The sequence below is a fragment of the Accipiter gentilis genome, chromosome 31, assembly GCF_929443795.1.
Source record: "Accipiter gentilis chromosome 31, bAccGen1.1, whole genome shotgun sequence".
NCBI lineage: Eukaryota > Metazoa > Chordata > Aves > Accipitriformes > Accipitridae > Astur > Astur gentilis.
The window spans coordinates 1,036,768-1,050,402 of NC_064910.1; the positions used below are offsets into that span (position 1 = coordinate 1,036,768).

At 40.0% G+C, this 13,635-nt stretch overlaps 1 protein-coding gene across 3 annotated transcripts in view; it reads right to left on the minus strand.

The window, feature by feature from the left end:
• Positions 1-5,446: 5,446 nt before the first annotated feature.
• Positions 5,447-13,635, minus strand: part of COL4A1 (collagen type IV alpha 1 chain) — a 126,379-nt gene continuing 118,190 nt past the window's right edge. For all 3 annotated transcript variants that reach the window (XM_049834056.1, XM_049834054.1, XM_049834057.1), the window contains exons 50-52: positions 11,570-11,684; positions 10,366-10,538; positions 5,447-8,666 (exon numbers count right to left, since the gene is read on the minus strand). In XM_049834056.1, the coding sequence (XP_049690013.1) occupies positions 8,585-8,666; positions 10,366-10,538; positions 11,570-11,684 (370 nt within the window). In that variant the 3' untranslated portion in view covers positions 5,447-8,584. The remainder of the gene's footprint in view (positions 8,667-10,365; positions 10,539-11,569; positions 11,685-13,635) is intronic.

The following is a 13,635-nucleotide window of genomic DNA, read 5'->3' on the forward strand; positions in this document are numbered from 1 at the left end:
CTGGAGCTCACCACCGGCTCACCCACCCTTTCCCGTGCCTCTGGGCTTCTTCCCAAAAGCGAGCGGGGTGGAGAGGGAACGGTCCGCACCTGTATCTCCCTTCAAGGTGGAGCTGAGTCAGAGCTAAAATTCGCACCTACATCTCCCCAGCTGCTGGCACGCCTCCCACCTCCATTGAGTAATTAAAAACTACACAGCAGGACTACTTAACACTTACGCATTAGGTTGACCCTCCTATCAGCTGCATTTCAATAATGTTTTGGACATAGTACAGATGATGGGATAATAGTTCTTAGGTGTAAAATACATATAAAATAACTGTTGATAAAATATCTATATTTTCCACGATAAAAATCCCACCAAAACATGGAAGGGCAATATCTGATAACAGGAAACTGCAGATATGGCCAACAGCTGTGCATTTCTTTTCAGTAAGTGCTAACACAGCTTGGGATGGAAAGCATCTTAGTTCTTCAGTCCTGCCAGCTCAGGCAATCCCACCAAATAACTATGCAAATTTGTCAGGCCTTAGCACTTAAAATTTTTTGTGCACCTACATTTTTATTGAAAAAACAGCTCCAAATCTCTCTTCTTTGATGGTTACAAAGGACTCTCCAGGCTGAATTAGTTTATGGTCAATTTACACCTATTTTCTAAGTCCCTTCTCTATTAAACAGGAAGAGTTTTTAGCCCCCCCTTTGAAATCGTGTGGAGGAGTTTTAGGCTTCTGATCTCAGAAAACGGACGGCTAGGATGGATCAAGGAACACACTTGTAAGAGTCCATATGTCAGGGCACCTGGTCATCCAGAACATCCTCTCCTAGCCATCGTTTCTCCTATACTGACTCTTCCTGGAGCCCAAAGAAAAAGAGTAAGTGATATGCTGTCTTTCCTGAAAAAAATTTCTTGCCTTGTTTCATCTATCATTAGTTTGCTTCCGAGGCTCTACTTTGAATGCCATACACTAGGGACTTTCTTTTCCTCCAAGAAAGTGACTGATAAGACAGAAAGTGACTCTCATCAGGTGCCTCCCCTCAAGTTATTTGACATCTTATGTACAATACCCACATAGCTAATCCAGCTGCCATTTTAAAACTACTGCAGCTCTGGATTCTATATATGGTTGTTGAAGTAAAAAGTCTAACACATGCAATGGCATATTCAAAAACTAAACAAGTATTTCTTTTTTTAATCACTGTCCTGCAGTGCCAGACGCTTTGGGGCAGACCATGATCCACCAGGGACAGAAGTTGAGGATTGACTTCTTTTCTAACTAACTGCATGTAATTTCACTTCCATTTTTCCTGCTTGTAAAATGGGAGCAATGGCATTTATTTGCAATTGTAAACAACGTAGAAATATATGAATCAAAAAACTTTTATATCAATTTATTCTAAGTAGTGGTTGAAGATAATTACTACTAAACTCCTATGGGTTTACTTTGTAACTATGTACATAAACATAACCCTTTACCTGAGTTTGTGGCTATTCATATGTTGGTATCCAATGTACTTTTGTTATAGGAAGCAGAAAAAAATTGGTTGTTGCAAGTCTATGCAACTATATAAAATTAGATTCACTCCATAAGAATGACAAGAATGTCCTTTGCTGAACTGTAGTGCCTCACGGAAGAGTTGGCTGCATGTGAAAGGAGGTAGATGATCTTACACGTTCCCTCTCCTATTACTTGCTGCCACATGATGAGTTAATATTTGATTAGACAGTGCTGTATCTATGACACCTGTTCACCAGGGAGACAAGGCCAACAACTGATGTAATCTACCTTATTATATACTTAATGATAGAGGAGAAGTGCTGCTTTTTCAGCTTCCCACGTCTGCTTTTCATTTCCTCTCCTACACATTCCTGAGGGGTCATGTTCAGTGCCTTGCAAGAGCAAACAAACAACTACAAAACTTCTCTCTCTCTGTGTGATTCTCTGCAATTTGCCTGAAAAAGAGGAGAAAAAGTTTAAAAATTTCCACTGTATGTGTGTTTCTGGAAAGAAACCTACTTCTTGCTAATAGTTATTAATATACATGTTGGCAAGATTTCTCTGGCTACAATAGATCAGGACAAAACACACCAAAAAATGCGTTGCTACTGAAGCTGCACAGAAGAGCTCACTATTTTTCATAGTGGTGAAGTGAATCAAGTGCTTGGCCATAGCTTCCAGGTCCTCTTCACAACTGTCCTCAAGGACAGTCTCAGGCTTTGACTAGTAGGACCTATTCAATTTTTTAGGTTGTTTCCCTGAAAAAGCAAGTGGTTGTAGGTGAAACCTTGCAGGGGCTCCAAAGCAACGCATCCAAGCAGAATCCCAGTTCCTCTCTCTGCAGAGTTACTGGGACCTGTGATGCCCAGGTCGCAGTGCCTTCCTCCGGGAAATGCTCTGCTTCTGGTTCGCACCACTAGTGATCGCAGTAGTCTTCCAAATCTGAATGTAATTTCTATTTCAAATGTGTAAGGTGGTTGGGAGACTCTACTCAGCCAGTGTGATTTCTGTATTTTTTCAGTTTGGCCTTCGTAACTTCTGTAGCTTTCCTGTTAAGAAATCCCCACTTTTCGGGGGGTTCCCTCAAATTCCCTCATAACTGTAGGCAATTATAGGATTTCAGATATTGTCTTTCTTTCTCTGTGTAACTGTTGGTATAATGTGAATATATTATCTAGAGAATATTTTCTCAAATTTCCATTGCAGATCCCTGCCCCCCCCTCCCAGTTTTAGAGAGTTCACCATCTTTCCCTGAAGTAAGATTTGCCTTTGAACACAGGAGGAGGAGAGCTCCAGTGTATTTTTATTGGAACGCCAGAACTTCTTTTATATGTGTTTTTTACTGGGAAAGGGAGGGCCAAGAATAAGCCAGGGTGTATCATCCACTGCCCTGGACTGGGTCCTTCGCTCTGTTCAGGGACGATGCTAAAAGGCCTGGACGGTATTAGCTTTGAAGAGAGGCGGCTGACAGTTCCCAACGGCTGATCAAGGGTGGTCAAAAAAATCTGTGAAAAAGCTCTAGTCTAGGCTATGTGGAAATGAGAGCAAAGCCATTTTGTCTGTAGATGTGCCTGTTGAGCTACCAAGAGTCTTTAAATCACTTCCCTCGGGTACTCACCTTCTTGCCTGTCAGAGATCCCACAGATGCTGCAACACATCTTCCATGCTACGATCATGGGAGGGAGATCTTGACGTAACTGTAAAACAAAAGGTACTGAGGCTCCCCTGGGAATCGGTGTCTGAGCATCACGGATAATGTGGGGATTCCCAGATACGTTTTTGAAAGTGGTACACAGCAACAATTCTTGACATGTGATTGCATTTCAAGTCCGTACGATTTGGTTGCCACTTTGATCAGATCTCACACACAGGTTCATGTCCAAAATTAGGCTGGAAAAAATGTTGCTATAATTATTTAGAGGAAACAGGAAGAGGGGAACATCTTCCACTGCCAGCTACTATGCTCACGAAGATAATAAAAGCTTTGGCAGAAGAGAGCACTGGGCATGTGCTAGCACTCTCCACTTTGAACCTCTTCCAGGAACCGACGGTGAGAAAGAACCATTTTGGTGCAAGCCTGAGAGGTACGTTCTAGGGAAAGCACACGGTGAGTTACACCGGTCTAAAAGCTGTGTGTTAATAACAATAAAAAGGTTTGACCAACGCCCTTTAAACTGTTTTACAAGGACCTCCTCCTCTGCCCAGGCCATTTTACATGCTTATTTACTACAGTGTAAATCATACTTCATGGAGCTGAGATGACAAATGAAGGCTGCCACAATTCTGCATGAAATTTAACATGTTTTCTTAGGTGAGACAGAAGTTGACAGAGCATCAAATGATCATGTTCCATCTATAGCTTTCACTCTGTCAAGTCTTCTGTCCTCTGCATGCCAATTATAATAAATATAGCTGACTGCATATAGCCAGAGGAAAATGAAGGCAGCTCTCTAACATATGTAAAACTAAAAGATTCAGACATTTGTAAATCTTTTGATTGTTTACATAAAAGCAACGCTCTGTTCTCTTTGGTTTGAAGACAGGAAGAAGCTGGAAGGGAATACATCTGTAGCAATCAACACTGAAATATAAGGAGGAATATTCAGCTCAGAGTAACATACTCTTACGGTGGGAGCTGAAGACAGAAGGTGTGTCAGAAAGCCTGGCTGGGTGGAATATCTTTACCATGGAGTTCATGAGAAGTAGTAGTGATTTATCCTCTCACAGGTATTAACACCTCAAGCGACACAACAAGCACATTGTATTGTTTGCTAGAGAGAAATAACCAAAACCCACACATGCCCCTCCTTGCATTTTTTGGAAGGACTTTCTTCTGACACTCTGAAGCAAGAGAATGGTTTAAAAAAATCATACTGTCAGGAAATTATTTTTTTGAGGTTGCTCTGACTTTCACAGAGAACATGTGGTGCTTCTTGCCTAGCTGTTAGTGCTAAAAGTAAGTTGGCATATTATTTTTTATTCATAATTATGCTGTACAGACCCCCCCCAATATTACAAACTCGCAATTAATATCAAGTTCATACTAAATAAACCATAGTATAACTAATGGGTGGGTGGAGTGATTTCCTTCTCTCTACACTGTTACCTCAGCCTGAAAACAGAGAGGCTGAACGCTTCCATGCGGCCACTGAATACTTCTTAATAATGATTAATTATATCCCAGACCATCACTGGTCTCAGCATTAGCCCGAGCCTGATGTATGCATTTAAGGATCCACACCAGTCTCTCACGCTCTCACTGTGTTATCCAATTCAGAACGTCAAGTTCATAATAAAGATTATTTCTGTATGAAGAGGTAGAAACACGTCACGTTCTACGCGAACAGCAGAGAGAGAGGGAGCTCCGCCGCAGCCTCGGGAAGGACGCTGCCGGACTCCTCCTGACGTCCGAGCGCGGGCACGGCCAGTCGTCCTTCCCCCAGCAAGGGACGGAGAGACAGGCAGACACCGAGACACTCGCGATTTCACATTGTCAGAGCTCTGCCTTTGTGCCAGGTGCCGTGTTTTCTGTTTACTGGGTGCAGTGGGTACTCCAGCACCCGCGGGCCTGGCCCTCTGTCCTACCTCTTTATGTTCCGCCTCGTGTAGTTGGGGCAGATTACTCAAGATTTGTAAAACATGAAAGGCAGGAAAGGAATTCTCAAAAAGTCACGCAGCTTTACGATTTCAGTCATAAAAAGGTATGGCTTTAATACAATCGCTTTTCTGGGAGCCTAGTATGGGGATATTGTTCTCAGGAGTCCTGTTTCATACAAAAAAGTGTATTTCATCAAGGAAGTTACTGCTATGGAAAGGACAAAAGATACAAACCGAATGTACATCTGTCAGAAAAGACAGGCTAAGAGATCATTCACTTCAAAATATATATTGGATTATTTCATTATATGCTATTTTTATTTTATCTATGTATAGAACTTTAATTTTTTTTTTTTTTTTTTAACCGAAGACTGCTCCATTCCTGTTTCAGAAGGAAAATTGCTGGTGACTAGAACATGTCGGAATAGAGACAGAGACTTGGGAAAAGAGAGAACTGCCAGGCTGCTTTACATTTTAGTGGGTTAGAGACCAAGGCATTTGTTAGTGTAAAGCTGCTAGTACCAGTCTTACCATAAAGAGAGCACGGGCACCACCTGCTGTCTTAGAAATGTATTTATTTGGGTCATGAAAGTTACCCTTCAAGTACTGCATTCAAAAACAATCAGGCCTACCGAACAAGCTGTACTGCTTCAGGAAAGCTTTCTCCTGAAATTTAAGATTATGCAAGACAATTTTAACAAATGATGTGTTTGCAGTTGCCTGTTCACACAACGAACTGTACTGCAGCAACAATGCTGGCCATAAATGACTGAATATGGGATACTTACAGATTCTTGAAAGGAAGAAAGGGTTTCACACTTTTGTTCTGCTTTAGTACACGGGTTCTTCCTCACCCAGGGCATCAAAGTCTAGCATTCACAACATTTTCAATAGCTCTGACTGGTATTTGATAGCCACTGAAAAGTATACTCACTGACTTAAGTAGAAATAGCATCTTTAGCATGACAATGGCTTAGGTCATTTTATGAGCTGGAAATATGGAATAAATAATTGCTTCTAGATAAGACATCAAACTCTAGTTCAAACAGTACTTGAAAATTTTCAAAGGACCTTGTTTCCAGAATGTTCCTAGTTGAGAAAACACAGGTTAGTACACACCCAGCCGCAGTGAGGAGTCCCTTCACTAGCAAAAGGAATTGTTTTCTCATGCACAGATATGGTTTAAACATACATGCAGGACTTTATAAATTCAACTGTTTGGCAGTTCTGAGACAATTCGAACACAGCAAATTAAATCCCTAGCTGACCAGGAGATCAGCTACAGAATGCAAGTAAAAAGTCTGAGCAGCAGCTTGGATCCTCGAGTTAGAGAAGGCTGAATGTCTGCTTAATTCTTCCTAGACGCCACAAGGAATCACCCTGTAGTCTTCTTCTGAATAACACGTGGCACTTTGAAAAACCCTGCATCAGGCTGATTCGACATAACCAGACTCTTGTATTTTAAAGGCTGGTAAGGGACCTTTGTGAGGACTGGTCATTTATAAGTAAAATGATTGTCTGTCAAAACTTCCGTGAGAGTTAAGATCGGTGCTAAAGGAAATGGCCAGTTTCCATCCAAGGGCCCCCGGTCATTTGGCCAGCCAATGTCCTCAAGGAATTTAAGCGACAGTGAATTCAGAACAGCAGCAGCAGCCTCTTCACAAATTTGGGAAAACAACATGAAACACTAACAAATTAAGTGCTTTTGCCAAGGAAAATATGTCATGGCCCATCTCCTCTTCAGACAACCAGAGCCAAGATTCACCTTTTAATTTTTATCCTGTAAAATTCAGCTCTGATTTGTGCATTGAAAATTCAAGGGAAGAGTGAAAAACGTGTATAACTTGATTGCTTCCCATGAGCTAAGATGAAGTTAGCAGGTTTTTGTAACATGTTCATATCAAACATATTTCCGTAACAGATGCGTAACCCATGTTTTGTCTACCAGTACCGGTTCTTACAAGGTAACAATAGAGGTGTCAATTCAGTATCCTGTTTTCCCCATTTGAAGGTGCTTTGTACATCTGAAAGATGTGCAAAACAAAAATAATCTAGGATTGCATCAAGCTTGTGCATTTATTGGTGGCTTATTAAAAATTAATTCATTGCTGTAAATGAATGCTAATGACAAATTAGTAAAAACTTTTTCTTGTCTTCTGTTTTTTTACACAAATAGTTTTATTACAAACTTGAATTCTTAAGAAATACACATGTAAGAAATTACACAAAGGCCTTGGCATTTGCAAAAAATCTTTTGGTGTTTGCATGGCAATAGTCTATAAAACACTTTTGGACACAGATGTGTTCAAACAATGGCATCATTGCATAGAAATTCTTTAGAAATATTTCTGAGGCCACTTTGAAGAATTTTTTTGGCACAATATTAACAAAATTAAGGCCTTGTATTTTTCAAAATCAAGTCATTCAGTGTGTGAGTAGTGTTTGAAACCCTGAAAAATATTAAATACAGAATAAAGACTATAAGCTCAAAGCAGGATTTACTATAATAAACACAAATAACTATTAACCTGGGTTCAGTCTCTGCATCTTCAGCATTGAAATGGCCTATGTTAAAATGAACATTTCACATCATATTTTGGCATTTAACATCTAATTCATGACACTGAAAAGAAGAAAACTTTTGTAAGCTTCTTTTTGAAATGATAAACTCAGAGCTTGATTAGCCTAATGGTTGATATCTATATAAATTACTAAAATATTTATATATATATTTTTTCTTGACCATTGCTGGATCATTCTTTATTCCACAGGAAAGTTTGTTCTACTGCATAAAGAAGCTGCATAGTACCAACATAGCAGAAACACTTACTTGCCTATTTAGGAAACCAATTTGGCAATCTCTTCCAGATGTAGTCCCATTAAAACCAACAGCACTAAAGACTACAAACAGAAGCAAAGGTTTGCAGGATGGCACTCTATGTTGTGAAAAGATGGTTACACGTTGCTTATCCACAGTCTGTAATCCCAAAACTCTTTTTTACATTAGTATTGCTTTGTACAGGAACAATAAGTACATACCCAAGAGTTTGGGATTTTGAGACACCTAGATAAAGGTAACAACAAACTTATCTGGGGAAGAAAAATGAATCTAAATATATAATACAAGAATGAGAAAGGGGGGTCAAACAGTATAAGGCAGAACTGCATACCTCCTAGCACCTTTGCATTTTTCTGGATAAACGCTGACTTTTTATTCTATCAGTGCATTGCATTTATATAAAAAATACATATATTTTGATCAAAAGTGCCATTTGGCATGTCAACATTTGAAGCTTATCTTTGTTGTCTCTTTTCTTCTTCAGCAAGGACAGGGCCAGTAAAGCAGTGTGTGTTAGTTATGCAAGTTCCTAAAAGGCACTTTACTGTTTTCATATTGGACAACAATGAGGTACATATGATATATGTCTAGGCTTCATTGCTGTTAAACAAATAGCACCATATTGTGTGAAATTAGTTGAAATTCAAAAGTCATTATGTTTTTCTCATACAGACTTGACAACGGCTAACATTTGAGCGCAGATCCCCTGCTTTCAAAGTTGAGGGAGTCGGTTTCCTATTAAAAATAAATAAAGGAAAAGACTCATTAACAATTGTTGATACAAACTGTTTTCAGGTTTATAATTGACAATGCAAACTTTGCCTGCAGCCAAGTGCCTCTTTAAGCTGTGCTGAATCAAGAAGGTGTCCCTAAGTTCTCCAATGTATATTCACTTTCAAGTTTGGTCACAAACTATCTCAAGATTACTTTTAAATATTTTCTACTTCCAGTTACTTGAGAATTTGGTTCTGTCACGAGGCTGAACATTTTCTTAAGCAGAAGACACTACCTGTTTAATCAGCAGTTTGAAAACATGCTGGAATTTGGGTAGTAAAAAAAGATTGGGCAAAGAAACTGAAGACATTTGACTGTTCAGGAGTTTCTGCTAACTCTTGTGACTTTACAGAAAAATGAAAAGCCAGCAAAGGAAATTATGTGATGCTGTATAGAAAGACAACCCAAAATCTTCAGTCTCTAACCTATCATAAGGAGTTACTCCTAGCAACTGGAAATAAAGCACTTTCAGACAAAAGTGTGCTTACACTGAATTTATAGGAAACTGAAGAGTATTTGTGAACTATGATAGTAGGACGGGTCCCCTGATCTGGGAATATTTTATTAATTTCAGATACAGTTTGCAGCCAGAAAAGGGTATGAAGTTGACAGGTTTCTGGGTAGGACTCAATGAATACAAACAACTGTAGTGCTGACCCCTCTCAATTTTCCTCTGACCAGCTTGCTTCTTTCCTAGGGAGCCCGTGCTTACCCCAGTGTTGGCAAACGGGCTCTTAGTAGTAGCTTATCTGGCTGATGAGATTATTCCAGCCCCAGTGATCATCAGACCCGGTGCTCAATTTTGATACCTACTCAGTTGACAACTATCTCGTCGACAAACAGTCAAAACTGGCTAAACAACCTGCTTCATTTTGACTGAGACAGGCTAAGGAGCAGTCACAGATCTAGAAGACATGAGGAGATGAAGGGTACCAGCAGTGGCAGCCTGGACTGCAGTGGAAGAGGATGCTTGCCTGCACTCCAGAGGAATGTCTGCTGATCAGGTAAGCTATCCAGACCTGGGAACTGGTCTATATGCTAGCATATTAATAAAATTTGTATGGAACAAATTAGACTGTGTTGAAAAATACTTATGTGCAGGAGACCAGAACAAAGCCTACTACCACTTAATTCCTGAAATTAGAACCTCAGCAGGACTGAAGAAATGCCTAAGGACTCTGCCCTCAGCTGCATTTTATTCAGACATACTTCCTCCAACATCAGGGAAAGGTAAATAATTGTTCAGCTCACTTAGTTCAACACCTGCATTAATTTCAAGTGGTTCTACTATGTGTTAACATCCACTAGGAGGAATATTATACTCTAACTTAATTTCAGTCGGTATGTCAGCCTATCCCAGTTATGACTCGGTGAATACAGTCAAACTAGTGGAAATGCAAACATTGTTAGATTATTCTGAAAAGCAAAACACTAGGTACTAATGACACATTGTAAACACTAACAGAAGATACATTCATTGATTCCCCCAAAAGCTATTAATTTTTTTTCTTTTTGTTAAGAAAATCATTAACTGGATATACTAACCAGGCTGGGGTACAGCCAATACTTGAACCATGTATTACACTCAAACAATACTCCTCTTATTTGGTGACAAGGCTTCACTGAGTCTCAAATACTGATAAAGAAATCATGAACTTACTTGAACATCTCATTCCTCTCTATAGTAGCAAGCCAGAAGCTGTAAGCATTTGCATAATAATTGCAGGTGCCCCGGCCATGGCATTCAATGAAGGGAGCGCTGCGAAACTCCTCTAGGCAGGAACCAGGGGATGCCAGGGCCTGGCCAGAGCCCTCCGCACCAGCACTGGTGTGCTAGAAAAACACAAAAGCATCAGTCAGAGAGGGACTCTTTACCTCTTCTGCTACAACATCTATTAACTCTCTTGCACAAATATTTCTTCACATGCCTCTCCTTGTCCTCTGTTGTGTCCATCTGCTGTTTTGTCCCTCAGCTCAAGGAGGAGCAAGAAGGAGGAGCTGAAGGGCTCCAGAGGTGGCAATGGGTTCTCTCTCTTAACGGCAGCACAACACACCAGCAACATCAACTTCAGGGCAGCTGTACCCACAGAAATCCTTCAGGACTGACAGTAGGACCCAAGCTATCCCTATGCCAGCAACAGGTCAGGGCCAGCTCTCCAGCCCGGAAGGCATACAGACTGGTATGGTTTATATTGAATAGCTTAACCAAATTCCTGCCACACATCAGAGTGGCTACTCTCCCACTGCCGAGGGCTAACAGCTCTGGATCCATGCTGTTTCTCAGACCACGCTCAGACATTGCCTGGGAGAGTGGCTGTTGATACAGGCTGTGACCATGACAGAAAGCATGCTAACAACTAACCACTATGGAATACTGCAGAGTGGCTCTTCCAGACCACTCCTTAGCCCTATTTATTTTACTAGTACAGACAGAGCTGAAGGAACTGGATAAAAGGTCTAAAATGCCATTTGAAAACTAAAGGCTTATTCATCAAAAAACAGGAAGAGGACAGGCACTGATATGCTACCACTCTAGGAAGCTACTGCAACATAGATGTAGAAGGACAATGGAAAATTATACTTATTTCCTCATTTATTCAGCACTTGGATCCTGTGCTGGAGCTGCAAACAAGAGAGCAAGCTGTGTGCATTTCCCCAGAAGCGAACAACTAATTGCTGTTGCATTATTCTCATTTAGTAATTCACCAGAATCTTTTTAAAGTCACCAGAAAAGGTAGAGGTCTAATGCCCTTTTAAGGCCTGAAGTGACATGGTCAGATATTAACTTTCCCAGAGCAGGAGCATAGATCAAATGCCTGACACAAACGCTTTTCTCAGCTCATAGTATGCCCCAGTGCACTTACCATGACAAAGGAGTAACCAATCCAAAGTGAACTCCAGCCTTCAGGACACTGTGGTATTTGAATTGTTTGGCTGTGAACAGCTATTACCATAGCAGGAGCTTCACACACAGAGCATCTAGAAAGACGAAGACATGAATGAGCTACATGCACTTGAGGATTAATACTTTTTCTTTTTTCAGAGGTTACTTTCTTTAAGGACTCTTGAATTAGAAAATGTTGTCACCTTCAAAAACAAAGGAAAATCAAAACGTTCCATGTAGAAAAACAACCAACTGGTTCCTTTTTTTTTTTCTTTATTCACTTACGAACAGCTTAACTGTTAAGTCTCATTCCTATTAGCTTTCCTATGAGCAAAGAACAAGAGACCTCTTATCTGAATATTTAAATGTATTTATCTTTTTGTAGTCCCATTTGTACTGTAGTTTCTAAAAGCGCTCAATGTCCTGAACATGAGAGGCAAATAGCCATACATCGTAACTCAGCAAGTATCACTTAGAAGTGGTCTACTGTGATCAGAGACAAGTAACAGCAATTCATCATCCTAAACATAGCCCTGAGTGACTTCCAGAGAGACAGCCACCTCTCTGGAAAATGTCTTACAAAGGTAATCACTGCTAATCTAATATAATGCAGACTCTTCCCCATGCATTTTCCTTGAAAGTGGCTTTTATTTACATTTGTGGTCTTTATCTCCAGTAAAAGATTTCTAGCAAAGTAACTTGAACAATGAACTTGAAAGCGACTCTTCAGAAAGCTATGCAGCACCAGTTCTTTTACCTTAGATAAATTCATTGTATCTCAGAACTGCTAGGTTACTGAATAATCCAACGACCAACTGTGCCTTCACAGGAGAACGATAAAAAGCAGTGAGTTGGCCTGGAAATTTTAATATGGGAGCTGGTAATAAGGAATTTGGTAGATATAATTCATTTTTTCTTGTACAACTCCTGAATTGGCTACTGCAGTTAGCAATTATGAAAATGATTCAAAACAGATCCTTAGAACTAAACAGTCTGATTGCTGTTATCAGAGCATTGAAAAGAATCATGTGCAAAATGGATTAAGTTGGATTCTGGAAAATGCACAGAAGCAAAGGAATTCACAATGAAAACCTATTTCTGAATTGTGAAGACTGCTTTCATACCTACTGCCTTCATCTTTAGTGCAGAAGCAAGACAGTTATTTTAAGAAACACATCAGTGGAAGAGTAAGTTAAAAGAATGTAAAGCTGCCTCTATTCTTGGAGCTCTGCTTTGCTTCAAGAGATTTCTGGTATTTCAGTGGAAAGCCTTACATGAAAAGAAGTCCCATAACCCAAGGCAGCAAGTGACACTTCTACACCTTTTCAACTTTTGGACAGGGAAAACTGTTGCTTTAAAAGCCTCAACTAATAAAATAAATTGAAAGAATAGTCTTTTTGGATTCCTTGCTGGTTTAAAAAAATGTGTATTGCAATTGCCTCACTCTCTGCTATGGCTAAAAGAAGAAAAAGCCATATGCACACATACATACACACACATAAATTTTTATGGTGCAAAAGCTACTCTATATGCATAAGATAAGGCAAAATGTTGGTGGGTACCTCCTTGAGCAAGAGTTTCAAAAGTGATTGTTAAAGGTTATGTTGGGTGCTTGATCAGGGATGGCATAAAAGGAATATGAATTTCAGAAGCTGGTCATTTGAATCCTTCTGAAAGTCAAGCCCTTTCCATTCATATCCAATGAACAGCCAAAAAAGTAAGACCAAGAAAAACCATAGTCTCTCTTGAGAATCTCGCCCTCAATCTGCCCGGTCATTTTCAAGGCATACCAATTTCGATGGCACTAAACCAAAAATAGAGTACAGAGCACAACTGCAGACACAAGATGGATTGTATTACGCAAAATAAATAAAAAATGTTTTGCAGAAGAGCCAAATAGTTTTCTGAATGTACCAAGCCATCAAGACTACAACCAACTGATGATGTGAATTGTCCTTTCTCTTGGGTGGTATATGCAGACCCGAGAAAACAATAACAGGAATCTCCACTCCCATTCACTTTATATGGCAGGAAGAGGGATCAACA